The sequence below is a fragment of the Helianthus annuus genome, chromosome 11 (genome assembly GCF_002127325.2).
Source record: "Helianthus annuus cultivar XRQ/B chromosome 11, HanXRQr2.0-SUNRISE, whole genome shotgun sequence".
In the NCBI taxonomy this organism is placed as follows: domain Eukaryota; kingdom Viridiplantae; phylum Streptophyta; class Magnoliopsida; order Asterales; family Asteraceae; genus Helianthus; species Helianthus annuus.
This window is the reverse complement of record NC_035443.2, coordinates 158,687,252-158,710,592: the sequence shown is the minus strand read 5'-3', so window position 1 is coordinate 158,710,592 and position 23,341 is coordinate 158,687,252. Positions and strand designations below refer to the sequence as shown.

The window sequence follows — 23,341 nt, the reverse complement described above, 5'->3', positions numbered from 1 at the left end:
CAAAAGTGGTTTCAAAACACTGTTTTAACAACACTGTTTTAACAACACTGTTTTAACAACACTGTTTTAACCCAACAGTGGTTTCAAACACTGTTTTAACCGAAAAGTGGTTTCAAAACACTGTTTTAACCCAAAACAGTGGTTTCACTTTTTCTCGGATTAAAACACTGTTTGAAGTTAGGCAAGCTCGTGCTTGGCCCTTAACCGAATGACAGTGGATTAAGTTGTATCAATTTTGACTTTGACCAAGAGAGACTGCAGGTGCTGTAACAGTTGCATGACTCGATGTATCACTTTGTGTTTCAGCAACCATCCATGAATCATCTTCTGATATAACTACATCATGAATATCCTCCGCCACCTCATTCAAGATCTAAACAAAATCAATAGAAAAATCACAAAATCATGACTTCAGGCTGTTGGTATTTTCAAAACATAGATACATGAGTGTATGCATGTGGGCGTTACTTGCCTTGAGAAAATCTTGATCGATGCGTAAATCTTGATTGTAGACTGGGTTGTTACAGAGAGGGCATTTCCATGTAGGTATAGCGGAGTTGAGTTCAATAAAGTGGTTGTAATCAAAGCACTACAGTAAGCACAACGGATGAAATAACAAATTCATCAATATTGCGACAGTTATGTTGTCCGATGCACTGGTTAATCATATCAAAGAATTGGTGGATACTGATTTGGGTGTATGACACTACTAAAGGGTATTTTTAACATTTGGTAAATATTTGAAACACCAATATTTTACCTGGGGATACTTGCAGAGATGGCCTTTGACAGGAGTTTTTATACGTTGTTGACTGTCGATTAACAAATAAAAATATTAAATCTCATTATAACCAAGAAACAAGAAAAGTAGCAACTAAATAAGCAATAAAGAATTACCTAATGGGACAGTAAAGCGAAATCCGCGATGACATCTCAATAATAGCACAATCTAAAAAAGAAAAAAAAAGGCACAAAAAGTCACTTCTTTAGAGGTGGCAAATTCGCCTTATTACGTATCGTTCAATTTGGGTTATGTTTGAAGTCAAATGAGCAGCATAAAAAAACTAAAAAAAGGACAAGTCAAATGGGTAATACGGTAATAGTGCAGATTTTGTAATCATATTTAACGACTAACTATTTGTAAAAGTTTGGACAATAAAGCAATATGGGTCTACCCGACCCGAGTCCCTACGCACATAAACCCCTTTGACCCGAGCCCGTTTTGACACATTACTCAATCAAAACATTAAAATTGATCCCTATGTACAAATGGATACTCATAGTAGTATACATATTTTTACCTCAACATCAAATGAAGTAAGTATGTGTTCAACTTTCATTGTTGGATAGAATCTGTATGTGAAAAATAACTTCAAGTAAATGAACCTTAGGAATAACTGAACATCAAAAAATATTGTTCTAGAAACAGGTTTATTTTATTTGTTACGTTGGAAGTCAGCCAACTGTCACGTTCTGAATGTTACGAATACATGATATACAAAGAAGCAAAAGGGGAAAATGTAGGGTATGATAAACCATTACCTTGAGACTATATTTGACACACATGAATGTGCATTGCTTGGTTCTATATTCATTTTGTCTGTACTGGAGAACCCATAGCTTACCTAGAAATTGTTAAAAATGTAGGGTTAGTACTTCACTGATAAAAAAAACATATATAGAAATATAGTCAATAATCTGAACAGGCTAAAAAAGAACTTCAACCAACCTCCTTCGCTATCATAAGGAGACCATGTTTATCTGCATCTGAAAACCAGCCAACTTGACAAGCAGCCTGTAGCAAGAATGTTTACAGAAACATATATAACACATTATGTAGTCACTCACGTACATAACTAGAAACAGATTTAATGAAGAATGTGATTCTGAATCAAGTAGAGCACAAAAATTAGCAAAAAGGAAACAAACAGACATAATAAAATGCAAAAAAAAAAAAAAAAGCTTCATTTTTAGAACGCTAGTTCAGTTTTACGCTTGTGTACCTTGAGAGGTAGCATGAGCATCATCAATGATGGTTTCTGCAGTTCAGTTTTACGCTTGTAAACCTACAAGTACAGCATATTAAAAAATTATTGGATAACCTTGACATCATAACATTTAAATAAGAAGTCTTCACTCTTTTTATAATGCAACACCCACATGGGTCAAAGCTGGTCAATTGGATGGAGGTTGAATCCATGCAGAATGAAACAGCCCACGTTCCCACCAGATCGATTCATCAGATTCATAATATATGTAAAATGGAAATCGAAAACGGAGATAATACTGATCCTTTATCAAGAATAACCAAACCAAACCACTTACCATCATCGATCAGGGGTCGATTCCTCCACCAAAGCAATGCAAACCAAGAGCTTGCAACCTTCATATCATAGTAGTCCCGAACCGGTTCGAAACAGCCTCACAACTTGCTTCAAGGCAACAAAGGCACACCACATTCATTGCCTAAGACTAAACCGGTTGTAATTAATAAAAATCAAGTCAAATACATTCTAAACTCACCTCGTAACTGCTGAAAATTGTGACTCCAATCAGTACCTTCGTGAGCAGCCCCTATCAGGTTAGAATCAACTTCACCTTGACTCACAACAGTCCCAAAATCATCTCCATTTGTTAGGGTTTAAACACATTATGCACACATGCAGCAAATTAGCTCAAAATCAGCGGTTCTAAACCCATAAAATGAGTTACTTACCTGGTTCATGCTGGAAACCAAAAGTCTAAACATCCCTTCACCAAAACAACTCCCTGCTTGTTTGCAACTTGACCTGAATGATTGATCAACAACCTGTAAATCAACATCAAAATTACAAGTTTAGATAACCAAACTTAATCTAACTGAAACATACCACAGTTAACCCGACCAAATTGATTTCCATTAGCATTACCAATGCAATACAAGTGAGGGACCTGATCATCAAAATTTAGGTAAGGGAAACATAAATATCGAGTATCGTTTATCTGCAAGCCAAAAGAAATAACGTTAAGTACCAATTCGCCCTTCGAATCAATAGCTCGCATGCGTAGTATATTGTATGCGCAAGCCAGATGACGACCTCCAAAGCATTGACCTGCACAATTGACAAAGAAATTGACAATAATAACTGACCTCCAAAGCATCCTAAGCTTACGTTTGAAGTGCTTTACTGTGAAAGAACTTAATAGTTAATAAAAGAGTTAAATGCTTGGTTGGTCCCTGTGGTTTACAAAAATTACAGACTTGGTCCTAGTGGTTTACTAATTACACGCGTGGTCCCAAAACTTGTCAAAAATGAACTCGCTTGGTCCTTAACACTAACCTTTGTTAAATTTTTTAGTTAAGTCTTTGTGAAATTACTAAATTGTCCCTAAACAATTAAAAAAACAAAAAAAGATAACCCACCCCTCATCTTCTTCTCCCCATCTCTCTCTCTCTAACTTTCTCTCTCTAAACAGATAGGTACAACTGCAACACTCCCGACATGGAAATTAAATAGAAATTTAATAGCAACCAATTCAAAACAGTCCCGACATGGAAATTGCAGTTGCTACCGGTGACCGAAGAGTCCAATTTAATCAAAACAGTCCCGACATACAAATTTAATCAAAACAGAATCAAATTCCGGTGACCGGAGACTCCAATTCACATCAACAACTGTGAAGAACAGAGCAGACGTGCAATTGCAGTTGCTGCCGCCACCGCTGATGTCGCTGCTGCTGCCGCCGCTGATGTTATGGTGGTGGTGGTGGTAAGTTGACGGTGGCGATGGTGGGTGGTGGTGGTAACAACTCACCGTTGATGATGCTGAATTGCAAGAGACAAAGCTTGAATATGCAACAACTCTTTATCTGCTTGCAGCTTCCTCTGTGACCTATTCCCACCACCAAATCTTCTGCTACTTCTTGACCCATCAATCTTTTTGCAACTAAGGGGGTGTTTGGCCTAGCTTTTTAAACAAAGCTTACAGCTTTTTTTAGCTTTTTTTACAAAATAAGCTTAATTTGGTGTTTGGTTTAGCTTTTTAAGCTTATGCTTATTAGCTTATATAAGCTAATTTATAGAAGCTAAGTTGAAGATGGTTTTTTAGCTTATTTGAAGAAACTTCTTAGTGTAAGGGCTAATGATATAAAATAAGCTATAAGCTAATCCAAACACTTAAAAAGAGCTTATCAAATGATAGAAAATAAGCTATAAGCTAGTTTAAAATATAAGCATAAGCAAAAAAATAAAAGCTAGGACAAACACCCCCTAAATCGATTACCCATTTCTTGTTTGTTGATAAAGATTGTTAAAGGTTGAAAATTTAAGGAATTGGGGACATGGGTCAGGTGTAAAGTTGAGTAATTTGATGTGGGTGTGGAAGAAAAGGGGTGATTAGGTGAAGGTGGAATGGGAATTAATAGGGTAATATAGTCATTTCACACATAGTTAACTGAGATATTTAACAGAGGTTAGGCCAGGGGACCAACCGAGTTCATTTTTGACAACTTTTGGGATCACGCGTGTAATTAGTAAACCACTAGGACCAAGTATGAAATTTTTGCAAACCACAGGGACCAACCAAGCATTTAACTCTTAAAAAAAACTATAAAAACTATACAGTAAGCCGTATAATTGATTTTTGTAATTAGTAAACCACTAGGACCAAGTATGAAATTGATATTTTCAAACCAAAACTATAAAAAAACTATAAAAACTATACAGTAAGCCGTATAATCAAGACTTTAATCCGCTAATAACCAGTTGATATTTTCAAACCAAAACTATAAAAAAATATTAAATATACCTCTCTATAGGTTCCTTCAGGATAACTCTGTCCCCAAAATAGACGATCTACACGATTACACAACAAAATAACGTCATCGTCAAAAAAATGAGCCTACAAACCGACACTATCAGCAATTTCATTCAAATCACTTATAACACAAACTCAAATCGATGCAGTTCGGATCATCAAATCGTATAGGGAGAAGGAGGTTAAAGTGAGATTTCATACCTGATTGATTGTGGCCGTAGATTTGAAATTTGAAATGAGTTTAGGGTTAAAAATCGCCAGAGAGAAGAGAGAGAAGAGGGAAATGAAATCTGGATTTGTTTGTAGAGACTAAGAAGCAGAGAAAATAAGAAGAGAAAGAAGGGGAAAACATTGTTGGGCGGGAAAAGGGCATTCAAGAGACTCTCTGGTGTTGACAAGTAGCCTAAACAGTAGCCCAAATACCTTTCATTTATTATATATAATAGATTTATAACTTAAAAGGATAGGCTAGTGATAATATATTAAGGATAAAAGTTAAATAATATAGTTATACAGCTTTTAAGGACGAAAGTTACTAATATTTAATAAAAACAAGTGTTTATTGACACGGCGGTTTGGTTATCCAATTGAGATGGTTTGGGCATGTCAGGAGGAGGCAGACGACAGACCCGACTAGAATAGTTGAAACACTCACTGTAGATGGAAGGATGAGTAGAGGTAGGCCGAAAATGACTTGGGAGGAGCGGATTAGGCAAGATTTGCTAGATTTGCACCTCTTCGAGGACATGGTCGAGGATAGAATTTCGTGGAGACGTAGGATTAAAGTTAAGGACTTTTAGGAGTTTGGTCTGGTTTTTGGTTTAGGTTCTTCTCCTATGAGTTTAAATTTTTTCGTTTTCTATGAGGTGTGATATAGTTGTTTATAAGTTTCACTTATTCCCGGTGCCGTAGTTTTACTAACAACTACTTATTTATGTCTGTGGTTATTTTTATTATTTTTCTTTTCCACCTTTTTAGTAGTTGTGTGCTTATATATGTTTTTCCAGAAGCTTTTGTCTTGGTTTTGGTTTTTTTTGGAGCCGGGGGTCTCACTTGAAGCAGCCTCTCTATTTCCTGGGATAGAGGTAAGGCTTGCCAACATCCTACCCTCCTCAGACCCTATCAATAGCTTTGCTATAAGTGGGATTATACTGGGTATTGTTGTTGTTGTTGTTGTATGTATGTATATATATATTATAAAGGGTTACTCCAATCTCATTAATGCCACCATAATTTTCTCCTTCACTATTATTAATGTGTTGGGTCCTACACCAATTTTATAAGGAGCGACTAAATTATTTAAAGTGTTGTGTCCTACACATATATTATTATTTGTCGTAAAATTATTTAAAAGTGTTGGGAACCTACACATTTTGTACCCTACACCAAAACATTGTTTTCTTGGTGTAGGAAACGTTGTTATTATGGTGTAGAAAACGTTGAATATGTAGGATCATGTGCATGAATGTTTTTATTGTGTAAGGTGCACAACTAATTTATAGGATATACTCATTATATGATTAATGTTTATTAATTTAAATAGCAAAAATAAAGGGTAGACTAATTAAATGATTGGTTTAAATTACCTTTGTACCCTTTTATTCTTTTTATTCTTAATTTGTGATTCTTCTCATTTGAACTCTCCACTATATATATATATATATATATATAGGATAGGAGTTGGCCAGAAAGTCCGAATTTCCTAAAAAGTGTAAAAAGTCATAAAACACCGTAATGTCAACCATAAAACACACCAAAAACCCACAAATAATATGATGAAGATTACTAAAACATCATGTATGTGGGTTTTGTGTTGTGTTTTAGATGTTAAGGCTCTGATTGTGGAATGACAAATATTATTGTGTTTTATGTTGTTTAGCATTGTGTGTTTTATGTTCATAGTTCTACGATGGTGTGTTTGAAGTTTTTATGGACTATTAGAGTTTGAATATGGTGTTTTAGTAATATTCATTCTATTATTTGTGAGTTTTAGGTGTGTTTTATGCCTGAAATTATTGTGTTTTATGACTTTTTACACTTTTTAGGAAAAACACACTTTCCGTAGGATCCCCACTCTATATATATATACATAATAGTAATATCGTTGCACCGGTTCACTGAATTTCACACCCCCCCTTTTTTTAACGATAAATTTTGATCACTGACGGACCATTGGAGTATCATCGTGCCACCAGTGGAACCACCCGATCATATTCATCTCCACTAGGCATAATGCCTATATACCAATTCAGGAGGAAACCCAATAAATATGGGAAAACCCCCCTTGTGGGAATCGAACCTAGAACCTATTGGTCCCAAAGTCTTATCCCACCACCACACCCATTTAGTTAATTTGGTTGAACAAAACGAATCCACGTCTCCATTTGCAAAACAACATTTGATACATTTAAAACATAGTAATTGTTTCTAACCAACGCGATTTTTAAAAGAGGTGTGGTATATTTAAAACATGGTAATTGTTTTTAACCAACGCGACCTTTAAACGAAGAGGCGTAACCCAAGTTGGTTTTTATATGTATATAAAATGAAAGGGTGTGAGTAAAATAAACTAAAATGTGTAACTTTTAAACGAATGGAACGTAACCCAAATTACTAATTGTATAAGGGTATAATGCTTTATAAGAGTGTGTCAATATTTTAACAACCATATATTTTTATTATTATAATAGCGTGCCTATATTTTTATAATGCTATCAGCTTTAACTCTCCCATTCAATAGAACACCTGCTTTACAAATTTGGATTAAGAAATGAACAACTAAAACCAAGTGAAGACGAGTCGTTATCAATGCTATTGATGATGACATCATCGTAAAAAGAAAACGTACAGGAGAATAATTGGCAAATTATATTTAAATAATACCAATTTTCTTAATTTTACTGTCCACTTTTTACTAATAATAGTCTTTGTTAAAAATAGTTTAACGAAGGTTATTTATTTATTTTATTTTTTTAAAGGGAAACTTCATTAAAACCGCCAACTCAAAACCGAGCGACTAAACCCCAAATTACATATTTACAAAACTACACCAAGACTCCCAAGAAACATTCCTATTCTTAGATCTATGTTTATACCAAACGAAACCTAAGGCTTTAATTTCACTAAAAATATTATTGATATTAACAGACTTTCCCGAGAAAACCAGATCATTCATTGCTTTCCAAATGCTCCAACAAGCCAAAATAGCGAGACCATGAAACACCTCCCTTTTCCGATCTGCCAACCCGCACCACTTTTGAGCCTCCAGAACGAGAAGATAAAGATATTCGGAACTTTACACCACGCTTGAATTTTCTGCCAGATAAGCGTTGAAACCCAACAAGAAGTAAACAAATGATCAAGCTTAACGGAGTTAAGGTTTTTTCCGAATTACAAACCGATGTTTTATGGCTTTTGATTACAACGAGGATACAAGTTGATTGATGTAAAATTTATCTCGAAATACTACTGCCCCAAACGACGAAAACGGTGCTTCAATCGGGTGTTTAAACTTCCAATTAACAAAAATCAAGGCGTTTGGAGCACCGTTTCGAGGTAAGTTTACATAAATTGACCCGTATCCTCGTTCGGATTAAAATCCCTAAAACATCGGTTTGTAATTCGGGAAAAAAAATTAATTCCGTTAAGCTATTTTTAACGACGGACTATTATCGGCCAAAATTGGACCAATTCGGATTATTATCGGCAAATAACTGTGTTGAGATTATTATCGGCCAAATTAAGAAGTTTGGATTATTTAAATCTAATTTGACTAGAGGAATTGTATATGGACGTGGAAAATAACAAAAAGAATATATATTTTATTGTCTCCGTTCCGTATATGTGTTAGGAGATAACGTAGCGCCAATGACCTTGTGGTCCAGTGGAGGAAAGTGCTTGAGTTCTCAAATGAGGCTCAAGTTTGATCCCCATTAACTGGAAGTGAGGTGGTAAGGTTTTCCCACCTTGGTGGGGTTCCTGACCGGGGTCACGGGTTCGAGCCTAGCAGTCGGGATTAAGTTTCCAGGAGGTACGAGGAAGGGCTCTGCACTACACTCCCCCTCATTCAAACCCGGGTGGCTGTGCTTTCGATAAAAAGGGTTGAAGCGCAGTCGGTAGTGAGTTTCCAATCGATCTACACCTTTCAAAAAAAATGAGATAACGTAGTTGTAGGAATTATAGATTTATCTTTTTTTAAACTATATTGGGCAAATATCATAAATTACATACTTTCTGTGTTTTTTAAAGTATCTCCATTTTTTACATAAAAACCTAATATACTTTATTTTTTGTCTTATAAAAGTCCATCCACTTTTTTTACGTAAAAAAGCCAATATACTTTCCTTTTTCATATAAAATTCCCTTAACAACTTTTGTACAAAAAAACCATCATATTTTCTACTCTTTTATTATACGAGTCCCTTAAAATGTTAAATTTTATCAAAAAAAAAATCTTATATATATATATGATAAGATGAAATCATGAAAACATTATTTGACAAATTATATTATACTTCGAAAAATCATTTGTTTATAATTTTTCTAACGATTTTAAATTTATACATACCATTTTATATGTTTTTTTATTTTATTTTGAGTCTTATCATCCATGCTCATGTATTTTTATTATATAGTTTTCTGAAAAATATCTGTTATTATCAATTTACTGAATATGAAATGGAAAAGAAAAGAGAAACATTGAACAGATTTTGTTTTGCCAAATATCCAATTTAAAACATTAATTCATATCAATTCTTTTATTAAGCGATAATAACAAGTAAAAAATATTCTTATTTTTTCAAATTTAACATTTGGATTGACTTTTATATGCAAAAAGTCGTTAACGGACTTTTTTTTTCTAACAGCCAACAAACAAATTTTTAATTCACCAAGTTTATGCCAACAAATTATTAGCACAAACAGAACAGTACATACACCAAAACACATTACAGTAACATTATACACCAATACAATGTAAATGAAACTCTCTCCATTGATCCCATGTAAGTTCAGTAGCCTTTGCTCGATTCCGAAACCAAAAAAAAAGCTGAACAATTTCACCTCTTCGAGTGACCTAGCGAGATTTATTTGTTTTTGATTGAAAATCAAGTCATTTCTACATTTCCATATGCACCAAATAGCCGTATGCGTGATTAGCTGCATTAGTTTCTTCCATTTGCGCGATCCCCTCAAATACCGATGCAAGTTCAGCAGGTCCCTAGCCTCGAAAGCGAACACTGGAGGCAAGCTACACCAAGTTGAAACCTGGTCCCAAACTGCTTGTGCAAAGCCACATGAAACGAACAAGTGATCTCCTGTCTCGTCCTCTAACTCGCACACCCGACATCTCCGTGACCCAACCTGGATGTTTCTTTTCTCAAGTTCCACAAGCGTAGGGATGTGGTTTAGATACACCCTCCAACACAGGAAATTGACTTTAATGGGGCACCAGTTATTCCAGTTAAAGTCCACTACAAAATTTGCATATGTAGTGGTTTGGAGCTGAGCCCGAAGACTATGCACTGAGAAGATCCCAGTTTGTTCTAGCCCCCACTCCTATTTATCCATATCTCTTGTCACTCGCACATCTGCCATCACAGCCAAAAGGTATTCCAGCTCCAATTGTTCCGTTACCGACCCAGGTCTTCTACTCCATTCCAAGGTAAGTACCGTAACCCCATTTTCACAACGAACTCTATCTGCTACAGTGGCGTTTTTATTTTTCTCCAGCATATAAATATTAGGCAATGAAGTCTTTAAAAACTCGTCCAACACCCATCTATCGCTCCAAAACTAAATCGAAGTGCCATTACCGACGAGACCTGACTCAGGTCTGGAATGTCGCACCCCAAACCCTTTAAATCCTTACCAATCCCAGCCACCTGCTTCCACGGGCCAACAATGGATAGTTTGGCAGGAATAAAATTCCATTGCCTCGACCCGCTATGTATTGCCCATATTATCTTTCTCCAAAGGCTTGTAGTATCCACCTTGAATCACCACCACCACCTAGCGAGTAAAGCGAGATTGTCATCACGAAGCGACCTAATCCCAACTCCTCCCAAATCTTTCGGCGCCATGACGTTTTTCCAAGCCACCCACGAAATCTTCCCGTTTTCCGGTTCTGTTCCCCATAAAAATTCTCTCCGAAGTCGCTCTAGTTGCTTTAAATTTGTTCCGGGGCTCTAAATAATGAAAAATAATAAGTCGGGAGTGCACTAAGGACCGACCTTATTAAAGTTATGCGCCCACCAAAAGAAAGAGCGTTTGTTTTCCAAACCGATAAACGTCTTTTGAAAATATCCACCACCGGCTTCCAATGTTTAATGAGGTTCATATTCACTCCTACTTGTAAACCTAAATGCTTAAAAGGAAGCGACCCACTCTTGCAGCGTAAGATGCTCGCCATGTTGTGTATCTCATTCCCGTCCACCCCTACTCCATAAAGAGAGCTTTTACCCAAGTTAACCCGAAGCCCCGAGGCTAAATAGAAACACCGAAGTAATCTATTTAGATTTTTTGCATTTTGAATAGACCATTTTCCAATGAAAATGACGTCGTCGGCATACATAAAGTGTGACAATAACGGGCCGTTTGACGTACACGCCAACCCATCAAACACTCCAATTTCCTTTGCCCGCTTAACCACACAAGACAATGCTTCCATGGCCATAATAAAGAGAAAAGGTGATAACGGATCCCCTTGCCTCAACCCCCTAAAGCATGGGAATTCTTGGGTCGGGGACCCGTTCACTAAGACCGACGCCCGAGCATTTATAATTGTTGCCATAACCCATTTCCGCCACCGAATCGGGAAATTCATTTGTACCATAATCGATTCTAGAAACCCCCAATTAAGTGTATCGTATGCCTTCTCGATATCTACTTTAAACAACATCCCCAACTTCTTAGTTCGCTTCAACCAAGAGATGACTTCATTAAGTATTAGCGGTCCATCCATGATACTTCTATTTGCTAAGAAGGTCGTTTGTTCCTCCGAAATGAGCTTATTAATCGCACCTTTTAGGCGATTAACAAGCACTTTTGAAACAACTTTATTGACCGACCCGATAAGGCTTATAGGACGGTAGTCCGCTAAACCCCCGGGATCCCCACATTTGGGGATCAAAGCAATGAAGGAAGATGTGTAACCCACATTTAAGAACCCACTCACAAAAAACTCATCGAACAGCCTCATGAAATCAGAATGTAACAGGTGCCAGAAACGTTTTATGAAGAGAAATTAATACCATCCGGCCCCGGGGCTTTGTCTCCATCGCATTCCCACACCGCGTTTCTAATTTCGATCTCCGAAAATGGTATAACCAACCCTTCCGCTTCTGAATCAGTTAAAGACTTCAAATTTGGACATACAAGTGTCGGTCTAGTGCTCGTCGGTTCCTGAAATTTATCATTAAAGAATGCACAGATGTTATCTTTTACAAGTGCTGGCGAAGTTTCCCATGTACCATCAATCCATAACCCATTTATCCTATTGTTGCTTGTGTTTGCATTAATAACCCCATAAAAGTATGTCGTATTCTCGTCACCATCGCTTGCCCAACGAACCCTCGATTTTTGTTTTAAGTCCATAGATTTCAACCTATCCGTCTCCTAAATAAACTTTCTACTCGCAGCCCTTGTTTCAAGTTCTTCAGGAGATAGGCCAATAGACTCAGCCTTAATCTCTAACTCCTCCAGTTTCGCCAGATTGTCTCTGTAATCCCCTTCCACGGATGCTTTATAATTGACGACCCAAACCTTCGCCTTTTTTTTATCCATCTCAGTTTGGTGGCTAGGCATAAGTCTGACAGGCCCGTGAACCGAAAAGCTCCACACAAATGCTCCACATAAGCACAAAACCGGGTAATTCCATCCACGAGTTAAACGTTCTAGACGGGATTGGGCCATAGTCCACCGGTATGGTAGACAAAATAAGCGGGCAATGGTCCGATACGACATTTGACAAAGCCAAAAGCGTAGCCGACGGCCACTTATTTTTGAACCCAAAACACACCAAGAATCTATCAAGCTTGCTCATTTTTAAGCCGTTATCTGAATGATACCTGTACTTATGGCCAGCCATATTGTACTCGACTAGCCCTGACACATCAATAAATTGATTAAAAAAGTCGGCATTCAGCTGGAAAAATTCAGAATTTACCCTTTCCGCCGGTTCCCGTACATCGTTGAAGTCCCCTAAAAAGACCCAAAGACCCAAAAAAGAATTATTTGTCTGTATAAGATCTTCCTATAGCCTCCTACGAGCTATTGGATCGTTTTGTGCGTACACGTTTACAATATTAATTTGTTCGCCTGTCGCTTTTAGACACCCAGAGACCATCAAAAAATTTTTGTGCTTAAGAACCCCTGTCATACTAAATACAGCAGGATTCCACATAGATACTAGACCACCTGAATTTCCCACTGCCTCAACAATGTCAAACTCAAAACTTGATCTCCCCCAAAACCTACTCCATCTGAAATTTGCATTTACCCCCATTTTTGTTTCCTGTACTGCTAAAAAATGAACCCCATGCGACGTCTTTAGCCCCCTAACCCAATCCACCTTCCTCGAATCCCTGACTCCCTGTAAATTTATCGTCAAAAAATTCATTGGATAACCTGACTGTCACCTTCACCCGAAATTAAAACACATACCTCTCTTTGAAAACCATCTGGTTGGAAACCCACAGAGGACCCAACCTCAATTGTGACGGCAACCTCCTTAACAACATCGTTTAGAACTGCGGTAGACGACGGAGCACCCCCATCAGTTGCATCGTCCATCTGCACAGAAGGTCGCTCAACTACTGTAGCCGGCGGATCACTCTGACCTGTGCGTCCGTCTTCCTCCACGTGCTTCTCTTGTTCGCAATCAGGCATCACAACTTCACGAGATACCTGGCTTCTAGCAGCTGCAGGAGTGTTCAGGTCAAATGGCGCATCCCTGTTAGTAAATTCTCCACCTCCATCTGATGTATTATTCCCAGTATCAGGCCTCTCAGTTAGTGGACTACAAGACATCCTTAGTCTTTTCCTGGATCTAGTAACAACATTTGGGCCCAAGCCCACCTTAAAATTTAAATTGGTTTTATCAGGCCCCACCCACTTTTCCTTTACACCTGGCGTATGCTCTTTCCCCATAGGGTCCTGAACAGTCGTTTTTGTCTTCCTCACTTCCCCATGGACCTTATAACCTACCCCATACACATTACCTAACCCACTTGACCCTTCAGTTTCCAACGGTACATGAATCGCCTCCGGCCCACACTCATCGGCGACCCTTCAATCTCCTCCCTGATCTCTCCCTCCTCCACCACAACAGGCCCTCCATTAATCGAACGTGTTGATTTTACCGGCGAGGAAAACGTGGTTGACGAAAGACATTCCATTAACGAGCCCATCTCCGAACAATGAAATTCCGACACCCATGTTTTATATGAGTTGCCTTGCCATACCACTTCAATCTCCTCCTCCACTCGTTTACCAGAGTTAACGAGAATGCAACACCATCCACACGAGTTATCCGATTGGATCCATGAAAAGTCCGATTTCTTTACCACCTTACCAATCGACCCAGCAATCCTATCAAACAGGGAGTTGTCTCTAATCTGCACCGGCACCCCTAGAATTTGGACCCAAGCAAGTCGATCAAAATTAATGACCTGGCCTTCCCATAACACCTCCGAGGAGCAGACTTTATCCCACACTTCCTCCTTTCTTCCAATAAATTCAGCTGCTACCCGTTTTTCTTTAAACACAATCAGCACCTTCAACCCTCCAATATAGCAGATAGGGCTCTCCGCATACCCCGCTTCTTCCAACATTGGTTTAATACGTTCTATAGCACACAAGTCTCGAACCTCCACAACCACTGATCTCATAGTACAATGGCCCGGATATAGGACAACCTTGTCTTCCGCTACCACCTTCTTTACCCCTGAAGTTCCAGCCACAACATGACTTTTACGAGACAAAAAAGAAAGTATGTGGTTTTTTATGTGAAAAAATGAAAGGATTTTTATAGGAAAAAATTACATGTACTTTTCTATAAAAGAAATACTTTTATAAATGTTAAGAAAAAAGTAGTTATTAAACTCAAATAATATCATTTTTGTCATTTTATATGTAAAGTTATCAATTATCAATTATCAAATAATATAATTTGCAAACACTCTAAAAACTAATTATTTGATTATCTTGGTATGAGTTAACAAAATTAAAACAAAAAGTAATCTTCTTACAATATATTTTTTATACGTATCTATCTAACTTATAATGAAAGACTCCAAATAATGCCACATGTCATTATCTCCTTCAACCTTATAAATTTTATTTATATTTGTTTTATAAATTTCTTTTAAAATATGAATATTAATTAATAACCAATATATATATATATATATATATATCACTTATTTTTATCCTTATCTTTATCTAAAATTAACAAAATAAATTCAATTTTGCAATTTAGACCCTTTGTTTTTTATTTTTAACCCAAAGTTTTTCATCTTTTGCAATTTAATCTCAACTTTTTTTTTCAATTATGGCCCACCATACATTTCATATTTCCCAAGTTTTTCGTTACGTTATAAATTTTGTGAGTTAACGCCACACAACGTGCTTGTGGGGTTCAACATTTTTTCATATATTTTTTTCCCGTTTGACTGACCCGCCGCATCACATCCATTTTTCTGCGTTTGACATAGGTATGGCAATGGGTCGGGTTCGGGTCGGGTATTAGTAATCCCATACCCGTACCCGGTTATAAAATCGCGTCCCATACCCGACCCAATACCCGTCGGGTATTTATCGGGTATCGGGTTTACTCATTAGTTTGTTAAAAGATATGCGTTCGGATTTCTAAATACATTTTTTTTACTATTGTAATTATTATATTATTTTATTTATACAACAACTATTATAAATTAAAAATGTACATTACATACATATAAGTTTTATCATAAATTAATAATAAGTTTATAATACTTATACACTCACATGCATATACTTCACAATATACAAAATATAAATACTATTATCAAATGCATATACTAAAAGTAAAATTATTTTTTTCACATTATGAACATACTAAAAAAATCACTAATAAACAAGGGTTAATGGAAATAAAAGTATAAATTAAAAAAAAAAAAATCGGGTATATAGTTCGGGTAAACGGGTATGTGATTTCGGGTAATCGGGTCGGGTATCACCTAATCCCATACCCGACCCATACCCGCGAAAATTTCTAAAATTAATCCCATACCCGGCCCAATACCCGTCGGGTATCGGGTATACCCGTCCCATTTGTGTCGGGTTTCGGGTATACCCGTCGGGCTCGGGTTTTTTTGCCATCCCTAGTTTGACAAGTTCGTCCAACACGCGGGTCTTGGATGGACTTGGTTATTTTTTCTATGTTTTACTTTTCGGTTTAATTTCTCAGCAACGAGCGTGCGTAATTCAAAGATTTTACGTCTGTTTTTCGCTCGGCGTTATTTTTTCCCGTTTTTATTTATTTTGTTTTTACGAGCTTTTCCGGTGTTGTTGGTCGCTGACAATGGTATAGTATTACTATTACTTAACATAGTTTTATGACAACCGTTGCAACGCAGAGTCTTAATACTAGTATGAATATATTCTAGTAACTTTTAATAATTTTGGATGGTTGACTTATTTAAAAAAAAGAGTAAATTTCAAGTTTTGTCCTTTATATTTACATCAAATTACAGGCGCTATCCTTTTGGTCAAAAGTTTAAAGGCGGTGTCCTTAACCTTTCAAAATCTTGCACATTTTGTCCTTTAGGCCAAACCTAATTAGAAATCTCAGTTAAAAATTGTCATATACATATGAGGGTAAAATGGTAATTTCCCTCTAAACCCTTTCAATTTCCCATAAAATGGTAATTTTTGGCACAAATGAGGAAGATACGAAGTTACCATATTATTACATCGTCTAGCCGGTGAAGTAGAGATACAACAGTAGTAACTGATTCGTACTAATCAAGACATGATACGTGTAGATATAGTTAGAACGAATGTTTTGCTTGAATACTAGCATCAATGATCCTTTAATTGGCAGACTGCTCGAATAATAAAAAAAATAGAACAAAACAATGTGTGTTGAAGGAAGATGAAACGCAAAAGTCTACAGAGATGGTTCAGGGTTTTATAAGGGAGCGAGAGGGTTTTGAATATCGAACATGATTGAAGAAGGAAGATACGTAAATGTAACTGACCGTTTGGAAATTGGATGAGTGTAAAGTATATACGGATTCGTAAAATCGCGTTTTCGATACGGGCCGACTGAGATGAGGGTTGGTGAGGTTATAAATGGGGAATTGAAAGGGTTGAGAGGGAAATTACCATTTTACCCTCATGTGCATTGCACATGACAGTTTTTACTTGAGATTTCTAACCAGTCTTGGCTTAAAGGACAAAGCATGCAAGATTTTGAAAGGTTTAGGACACCGCCTGTAAATATTTGGTCAAAATGACAACGCCTGCAATTTGATGTAAACATAAAGTACAAAACTTGTAATTTATTCTAAAAAAAAAAAAATTCTTATTCACAAATATCATAATAGCCAAAAATCTATATGCAATATTATATAAAAAAAGTCTAATTAACAAGAACCATTAACTACGGAAAAACAAAACAAAATCGGTCAAACTGGCAAAAAGGTTTCAGTTTAGACGATTTGTGCCGATTTTTAAAACATGGAATAATAAAATCAAATATTTTAAAGTTTACTAAAAAAAACCCGTGTTTGATACGCAGAAATAAAAAGTTGAATGGAATTGACTATTTATGTATTTTAAATTTATAATGCAAAATACTAATACTAAAAATACTAACACATATGGTCATATGGTAATTTTCAGGTTTCTATACATGAAAAAAAAAACCTATTTTAACTCTATTTTAAATAAATGTAAATCAAAAACTATTTTTACACCTAATTTTCAAAAATCTTAGCGTATTTCAAACGGTAAACCAAATTATGAAAGTGGATTTTTAAAAACCATAAACCGAACTGTATTACTCCTACCCTAGTAAGAGTGTTTTATTTATCTCAATTTTAGACTAGGTTGGTTTCAACTAGAGGTGCAAATGAGTCAAGTTAAACTTAAGCTCGTTTAACTTATGAAAGCTAAAGCTTGAGCTTGGCTCACTTTAAGCTCTCTCTAAAGCTCAAGTTTGGCACGTAAGTAGTTTAAAGCTAGAGCTTGAGTCTTTTTTTATTTATCAATTACTATATATTAATTATAAACAATTTTCACAATTTTGTAAAAGTAATTACTATTATTATATATATTTTATGTATTAGTTAAAAATTATATAACTAATGGACTCGTTTAGACTTGAAAAATAAAACTTAGACCCGAACTCGCGTGCTAAGGGGATACGGAGTGGTGCGGCAAAGGGGATCGGCAAAGTGGTTTGCCGCGCGGGAACACCGCTGCCTACCCCCCTTTGCCGCTCTGTGACTTTGATGATCAGGGACCAATTGCCGATCGGTGAAAAGGGAGGGAAGGAGAGAGAGGGTAGTGTGTGGTGGGGTCCATGCCATCTCAACCAATCACACTTTTTTTCTTATTTTTAAATAGTTTACCAATTCATGAAGTGTAACCATTTTGACATGACACATTCTCATTAATTGATTTTAAAGTTTTCCACTTTAAAATGTCTAACCACTCCCTATACCTTAAGCAAACTTACATTTAAGTTTGGATTTTGGCTCAAACCCATTTAAGCTTATATTTTATGTTATCTGCATTTTTGCAAAAACCAGACATTTAACTCAAACCAAAAAATTTACGCCCCTAGTTTCAACTATTCCTAGATAACATCGTGAGAAAGATGACCCTTTTGTATCATTAACCAAAAATAACATAAAAAATTTGCAGTGACACCTGTAAAGCTTAACACAACGCGCTTTTTCCATACAAAACAGCCATTCCATCATTCTGCGACCACCACAATCCAAACACACAGTGACACACACACACACTCTCCTCCTTCACCACCACCACCGCCGCCGAAATGACCTTTCACGACGTCCGTCACCGTCACCGCTACCTCCACCTCCTCTACCTCACCATCCTCCTCCTCACCACCTCCACCACCGGCGACGACGCCGCCGTCATGTCAAAACTCTCCACCTCTTTATCCCCCACCCCATCCTCCTGGTCAACCAACACCGACTTCTGCAAATGGGACGGAATAACCTGCGACAATTCTAACCGTGTAACCGCAATAAACCTCCCTTCAAAATCCCTCACCGGATCCCTACCGTCCGATCTAAACAGCCTCTCACAACTCAAAACCCTAGCCGTACAACGCAATTCCATCGGTGGCGTCTTACCAACCCTAGCAAACCTCACTCTGCTAGAACAAGTTATTCTAGACAGCAACAATTTCACTGCAATACCTACAGATTTTTTTACCGGTCTCACCAATCTTCAATCGTTTAGTATCACGGATAATCCGGATATGTCTTCATGGACAATTCCTGAAAATCTTAACCAGAATACAAACCTACAAAGTTTTCAGGCTGGTAACGCTAACATAATGGGTGGTATTCCTGATATTTTTGACAAATTCCCTAATTTGCAAAACCTCCGTTTGTCTTATAATAATATTACTGGCGCTTTGCCGGTTAGTTTTGGTGGGTCGCAGATTCGGAATTTGTGGTTGAATAATCAGAAGCAAGGGCTTTCTGGTACGCTTGATGTTCTGTCTTCCATGACTCAGTTGGAACAGGTTTGGTTGCAGGCTAATGTGTTTACTGGTGCTATACCGGACCTTTCGAATTGTACTGGTTTGTTTGATTTGCAACTTAGGGATAATCAGTTGACGGGTTTGGTTCCTGCATCGGTTATGTCTCTGCCGAAATTGGTGAATGTTACTTTGCAAAACAATAGGTTGCAAGGTCCATTGCCAGTGTTTGGTAGTGGTGTTGTGGCTGAGTTAGGAAGTAGTAGTACCAATAGTTTCTGTTTAACTACTCCTGGACCTTGTGAGCCTCAGGTGATGGTGCTGCTTGAGGTTGCTGGTGCGATCGGGTATCCGTTGTCGTTGGCGCAGTCTTGGGAAGGTAATGATGCTTGTCAGAAATGGAGTTTTATTAGTTGTGATTCGTCTGGGAAGTATGTTACGAGTGTTAACTTTGGAAAACAGAAGTTTTCTGGTACTATTTCGCCGGCGTTTGCGAATTTGACTTCGTTAAGGAGTTTATCGTTGAATGATAATAATCTTGTGGATTCAATCCCTGAGGTTTTGACATCCTTGCCAAATCTGCAACTTCTTGATGTGTCGAATAACAATCTATCGGGCAAGATACCAGTTTTTCCAGAAAGGGTGAAGTTTGTGCATACGGGTAATGTTTTATTGGGTCAGGATGTGTCTGGCGGGCCGCCTGGGTCTGAACCGGGTTCTGGTGATACAGGTGGGAACTCGAGCGGGTCAACAAAAGGGGTTTCGGGTGGTTTGATTGCCGGGATTGTCATTGGTGTTCTTGTTTTTGTTGTGATTATATTGTTTGTGTGTTACAAGTGTTATCTCAAGAAGAAGAACCAAAAGCCCAAGACTGTTCAAGATCCTGAAAAGGGTAAAGAAGCGGTTAAAGCTAGTGACTTACAAAGTCAAAGTAGCGGTGACCAGACCGAAATGTCGGTGTTTGAAGGTGGCAGTATTGTAATTTCCATCCAAGTTCTTCGAGAAGCCACCAACAACTTTAGTGAAGAAAATGTATTGGGAAGAGGTGGATTTGGGGTCGTTTACAAAGGGATATTACAAAACGGGACTAAAATAGCAGTCAAAAGAATGGACTCGGGTGTGATGGGGACAAAAGGGTTGAAAGAGTTTCAAGCAGAGATCGCGGTTCTAACAAAAGTTAGACACAGGCATCTCGTGGCTCTTCTTGGATACTGTATGAACGGTAACGAGAGGCTTTTGGTTTATGAGTACATGCCACAAGGAACTTTAAGTCAACATTTGTTTGAATGGAGGGAGCATAAAACCAACCCGCTAAGTTGGAAGCAACGAGTTTCGATTGCTTTGGATGTTGGGAGGGGGGTTGAGTATTTGCATAGTTTGGCCCAACAAAGTTTTATTCATAGAGATTTAAAGCCGTCTAATATTCTTCTTGGTGATGATATGAGGGCTAAAGTTGCAGACTTCGGTTTGGTGAAAAGCACGCCTGATGCGAAGCACTCCATGGAGACCCGAGTGGCTGGAACTTTTGGTTATCTTGCACCCGAATATGCTGGTGAGTACCATAATTTGTAAATTAATTTTCGATTACTTGATGATTATTATTCATTAGCACATAGATCACTTTTAAAACACGTACCAAAATACTCCTTTAGTATATTTTGTTTTTGCTAGAAATCAAAAATTGATCTCGGGTTTTTCTTGATACAAACAGCTACCGGAAGAGTGACTACAAAAGTGGATGTTTATGCATTTGGAGTGGTGTTAATGGAACTGATAACGGGCCGAAAAGCGTTAGACGACACTTTGACCGATGAAAAAAGTCATCTGGTGACATGGTTCCGTCGGGCTCTAATCTCAGAAAACATAGTAAAAGCTATTGACCAAACTTTAGACACTGATGAAGAAGACACCCTAGAAAGCATCTGCAAGGTGGCGGAGCTGGCAGGACACTGCACTGCACGTGAGCCATATCAAAGACCCGACATGGGTCATGCGGTTAATGTGTTGGGCCTTCTTGTGGAACAATGGAAGCCCTCGCAACCCGATGAGGATGATGGTTATGGCATTGGTGACCATATGAGTGTTCCTCAGCTTCTTCAACAATTGCAGGCTGATGAAGGTACTTCTAGAATGTTTGATGATTCGTTCGATCAAACTCAGTCGAGTATTATCTCCAAACCGCCGGGTCTTGTTGACACATTTGGTACATCGGGCCGGTAGCCTTAAAAGGTCAAGTTTTGATCAGAATTTGTAAAGAAAAGATGAACATTTACATTTACATTTACATTTCCTGCTTATTTTGTTTCTTTGATTTGTTCATTCTTTGACATTAGAGGCTAAATTCTTCCAAAGTTATGTTCTTTACTTTGTTTGTTGACATTTTTTGTATAATCTTTTTGATTGCAAGAGATGTATAGGTGTTGGGAAGACACTTGAATTTTTATTTATTTATATATTGTAATTAATATTATGTACATTTTTTGTTTTCTCCTTTGTGTAGGAACTGGTATTTATAATTTTATAACTAGTTTTTGAAAGTCTATTGTTGCATAAATTTGTAGTTGGACCAAAAATAAGTAAAATAATTAATATAGAATAAAAAAGTATGTTACACAAAGTTTATTATTTGTTTTGGTTATTTTTATTTGAATTATCGCCTATCTTTAACTTTCTTTGTTCATAACTATTCCATCATGATTCATGCCTTTGAATAAGTTTTTAACTTTTAATCATAAACTCTTTATTTGTAATTTGGTTATACCTCTATAAAAATCATGATCGATCTATATATGAAAAACCTTAATTTCTTCCAAAATGTATTTTTATGAAAAGCTAAACTTGAATATATTCGGTGGGTTTTGATAGGAATAAAAACATGTTGGATTGATGACATTTCGGTTGTCAATTTAATAAAACAATAGTTTTATCTAAAAAGAAAAAAACATTATTTTCTATTATTAAGTGAAGGAAAAGGTAAGTTAGCACATGGGGTGGTTGATGATAGATAACGACTACATAATTGCTGTACAAGTCTCCGTCAATCATTGCGCCAACGAACTCACCAAATTGATAGTTCAAATGTTGGACTTCATGATAACGAAATGCAAAATTATTACTTACACAAAAACATTGATTCAGACAGAATTTATAAAATTTGTAATACGTGTATGTCATCTAAGATTATTATCTTTTTTTTAAGGAAGTGATTATTATATTCGTATGTAAAATTATTTTGTGTGGGTCAACTACAATTAAGTTGTTCACCAACCGATCAGACCATGTGATGCCCTCAATTAGTTTAGTTTATATGGATAATTAAAATTTAAAAGTTATTTTATAGGTTATTCAACTATTCTAGTATATATAGTTCTTTTATATTATTTTTCTTTTAATGATTTTATTGTATAAAAAAGTACCGACTAGCAACATGTTAGGCAGACAAAAAATAAAAAAAAACTACATTAATAAAAGAAGGTTTTTACCACTTTGCCCAAATTTATTTACATTTATTCTTTCTACTCACATACCGATAGAACGAGACATAAACCTCATCATCAAAAAGTAGCCGTGTCATGCTGAAGCTTGCAGATAGCCCACCAAACTACAAAGATGATAGCTCCCACCAATTCCTTCTTAGCCAAACTTAACACCAAATTATCAAGCCAAAGAAAAAGATCTGAAGGGAACCTCAAAACCACGAGATTCAAATCTAACCATCTTTCAAGAATATCCTACATCTTACTCACCAAGCTAAAGCCAAACACATAAAAATTCGATTACATTACACAAGACATAAAACAAATAGAACATCAAAACCCCTTGC

General features: G+C 36.9%; 3 protein-coding genes across 18 annotated transcripts; 1 reads left to right on the top strand and 2 right to left on the bottom strand.

The window, feature by feature from the left end:
- Positions 1-472: 472 nt before the first annotated feature.
- On the bottom strand, positions 473-4,393 carry LOC110890852 (E4 SUMO-protein ligase PIAL2). Of its 16 annotated transcripts, none has more exons than XM_035979990.1 (12): positions 3,597-3,908; positions 3,013-3,092; positions 2,871-2,931; positions 2,524-2,809; positions 2,326-2,432; positions 2,004-2,066; positions 1,730-1,795; positions 1,543-1,625; positions 1,302-1,353; positions 898-949; positions 761-812; positions 473-589 (listed from the first exon to the last, which is right to left on the bottom strand). In XM_035979990.1, exons 5-11 carry the CDS (start codon positions 2,329-2,331, stop codon positions 799-801), a joined length of 336 nt encoding a protein of 111 aa, XP_035835883.1. In that variant the 5' UTR covers positions 2,332-2,432; positions 2,524-2,809; positions 2,871-2,931; positions 3,013-3,092; positions 3,597-3,908; the 3' UTR covers positions 473-589; positions 761-798. The 16 variants fall into 16 exon arrangements, 12 of the variants coding, with proteins under 12 accessions (XP_035835883.1, XP_035835882.1, XP_035835887.1 ...); XM_035979989.1 differs by lacking the exon at positions 3,597-3,908 and adding an exon at positions 3,404-3,421 and having other exon boundaries at positions 2,910-2,931; XM_035979994.1 differs by lacking the exon at positions 3,597-3,908 and having other exon boundaries at positions 2,524-2,625; positions 2,717-2,809; positions 3,013-3,360.
- A 5,252-nt stretch (positions 4,394-9,645) lies between these two features.
- Positions 9,646-13,841, bottom strand: LOC110888636. The gene is made up of 2 exons (XM_022136153.2): positions 13,458-13,841; positions 9,646-13,386 (listed from the first exon to the last, which is right to left on the bottom strand). The coding sequence occupies exons 1-2, from the start codon at positions 13,821-13,823 to the stop codon at positions 13,048-13,050; spliced, it is 705 nt and encodes a 234-aa protein (XP_021991845.2). The 5' UTR covers positions 13,824-13,841; the 3' UTR covers positions 9,646-13,047.
- A 4,891-nt stretch (positions 13,842-18,732) lies between these two features.
- Positions 18,733-22,004, top strand: LOC110890854 (receptor-like kinase TMK4). Its single transcript, XM_022138505.2, has 2 exons — positions 18,733-21,070; positions 21,230-22,004. Exons 1-2 carry the CDS (start codon positions 18,844-18,846, stop codon positions 21,736-21,738), a joined length of 2,736 nt encoding a protein of 911 aa, XP_021994197.1. The 5' UTR covers positions 18,733-18,843; the 3' UTR covers positions 21,739-22,004.
- The last annotated feature ends 1,337 nt before the right edge of the window (positions 22,005-23,341 follow it).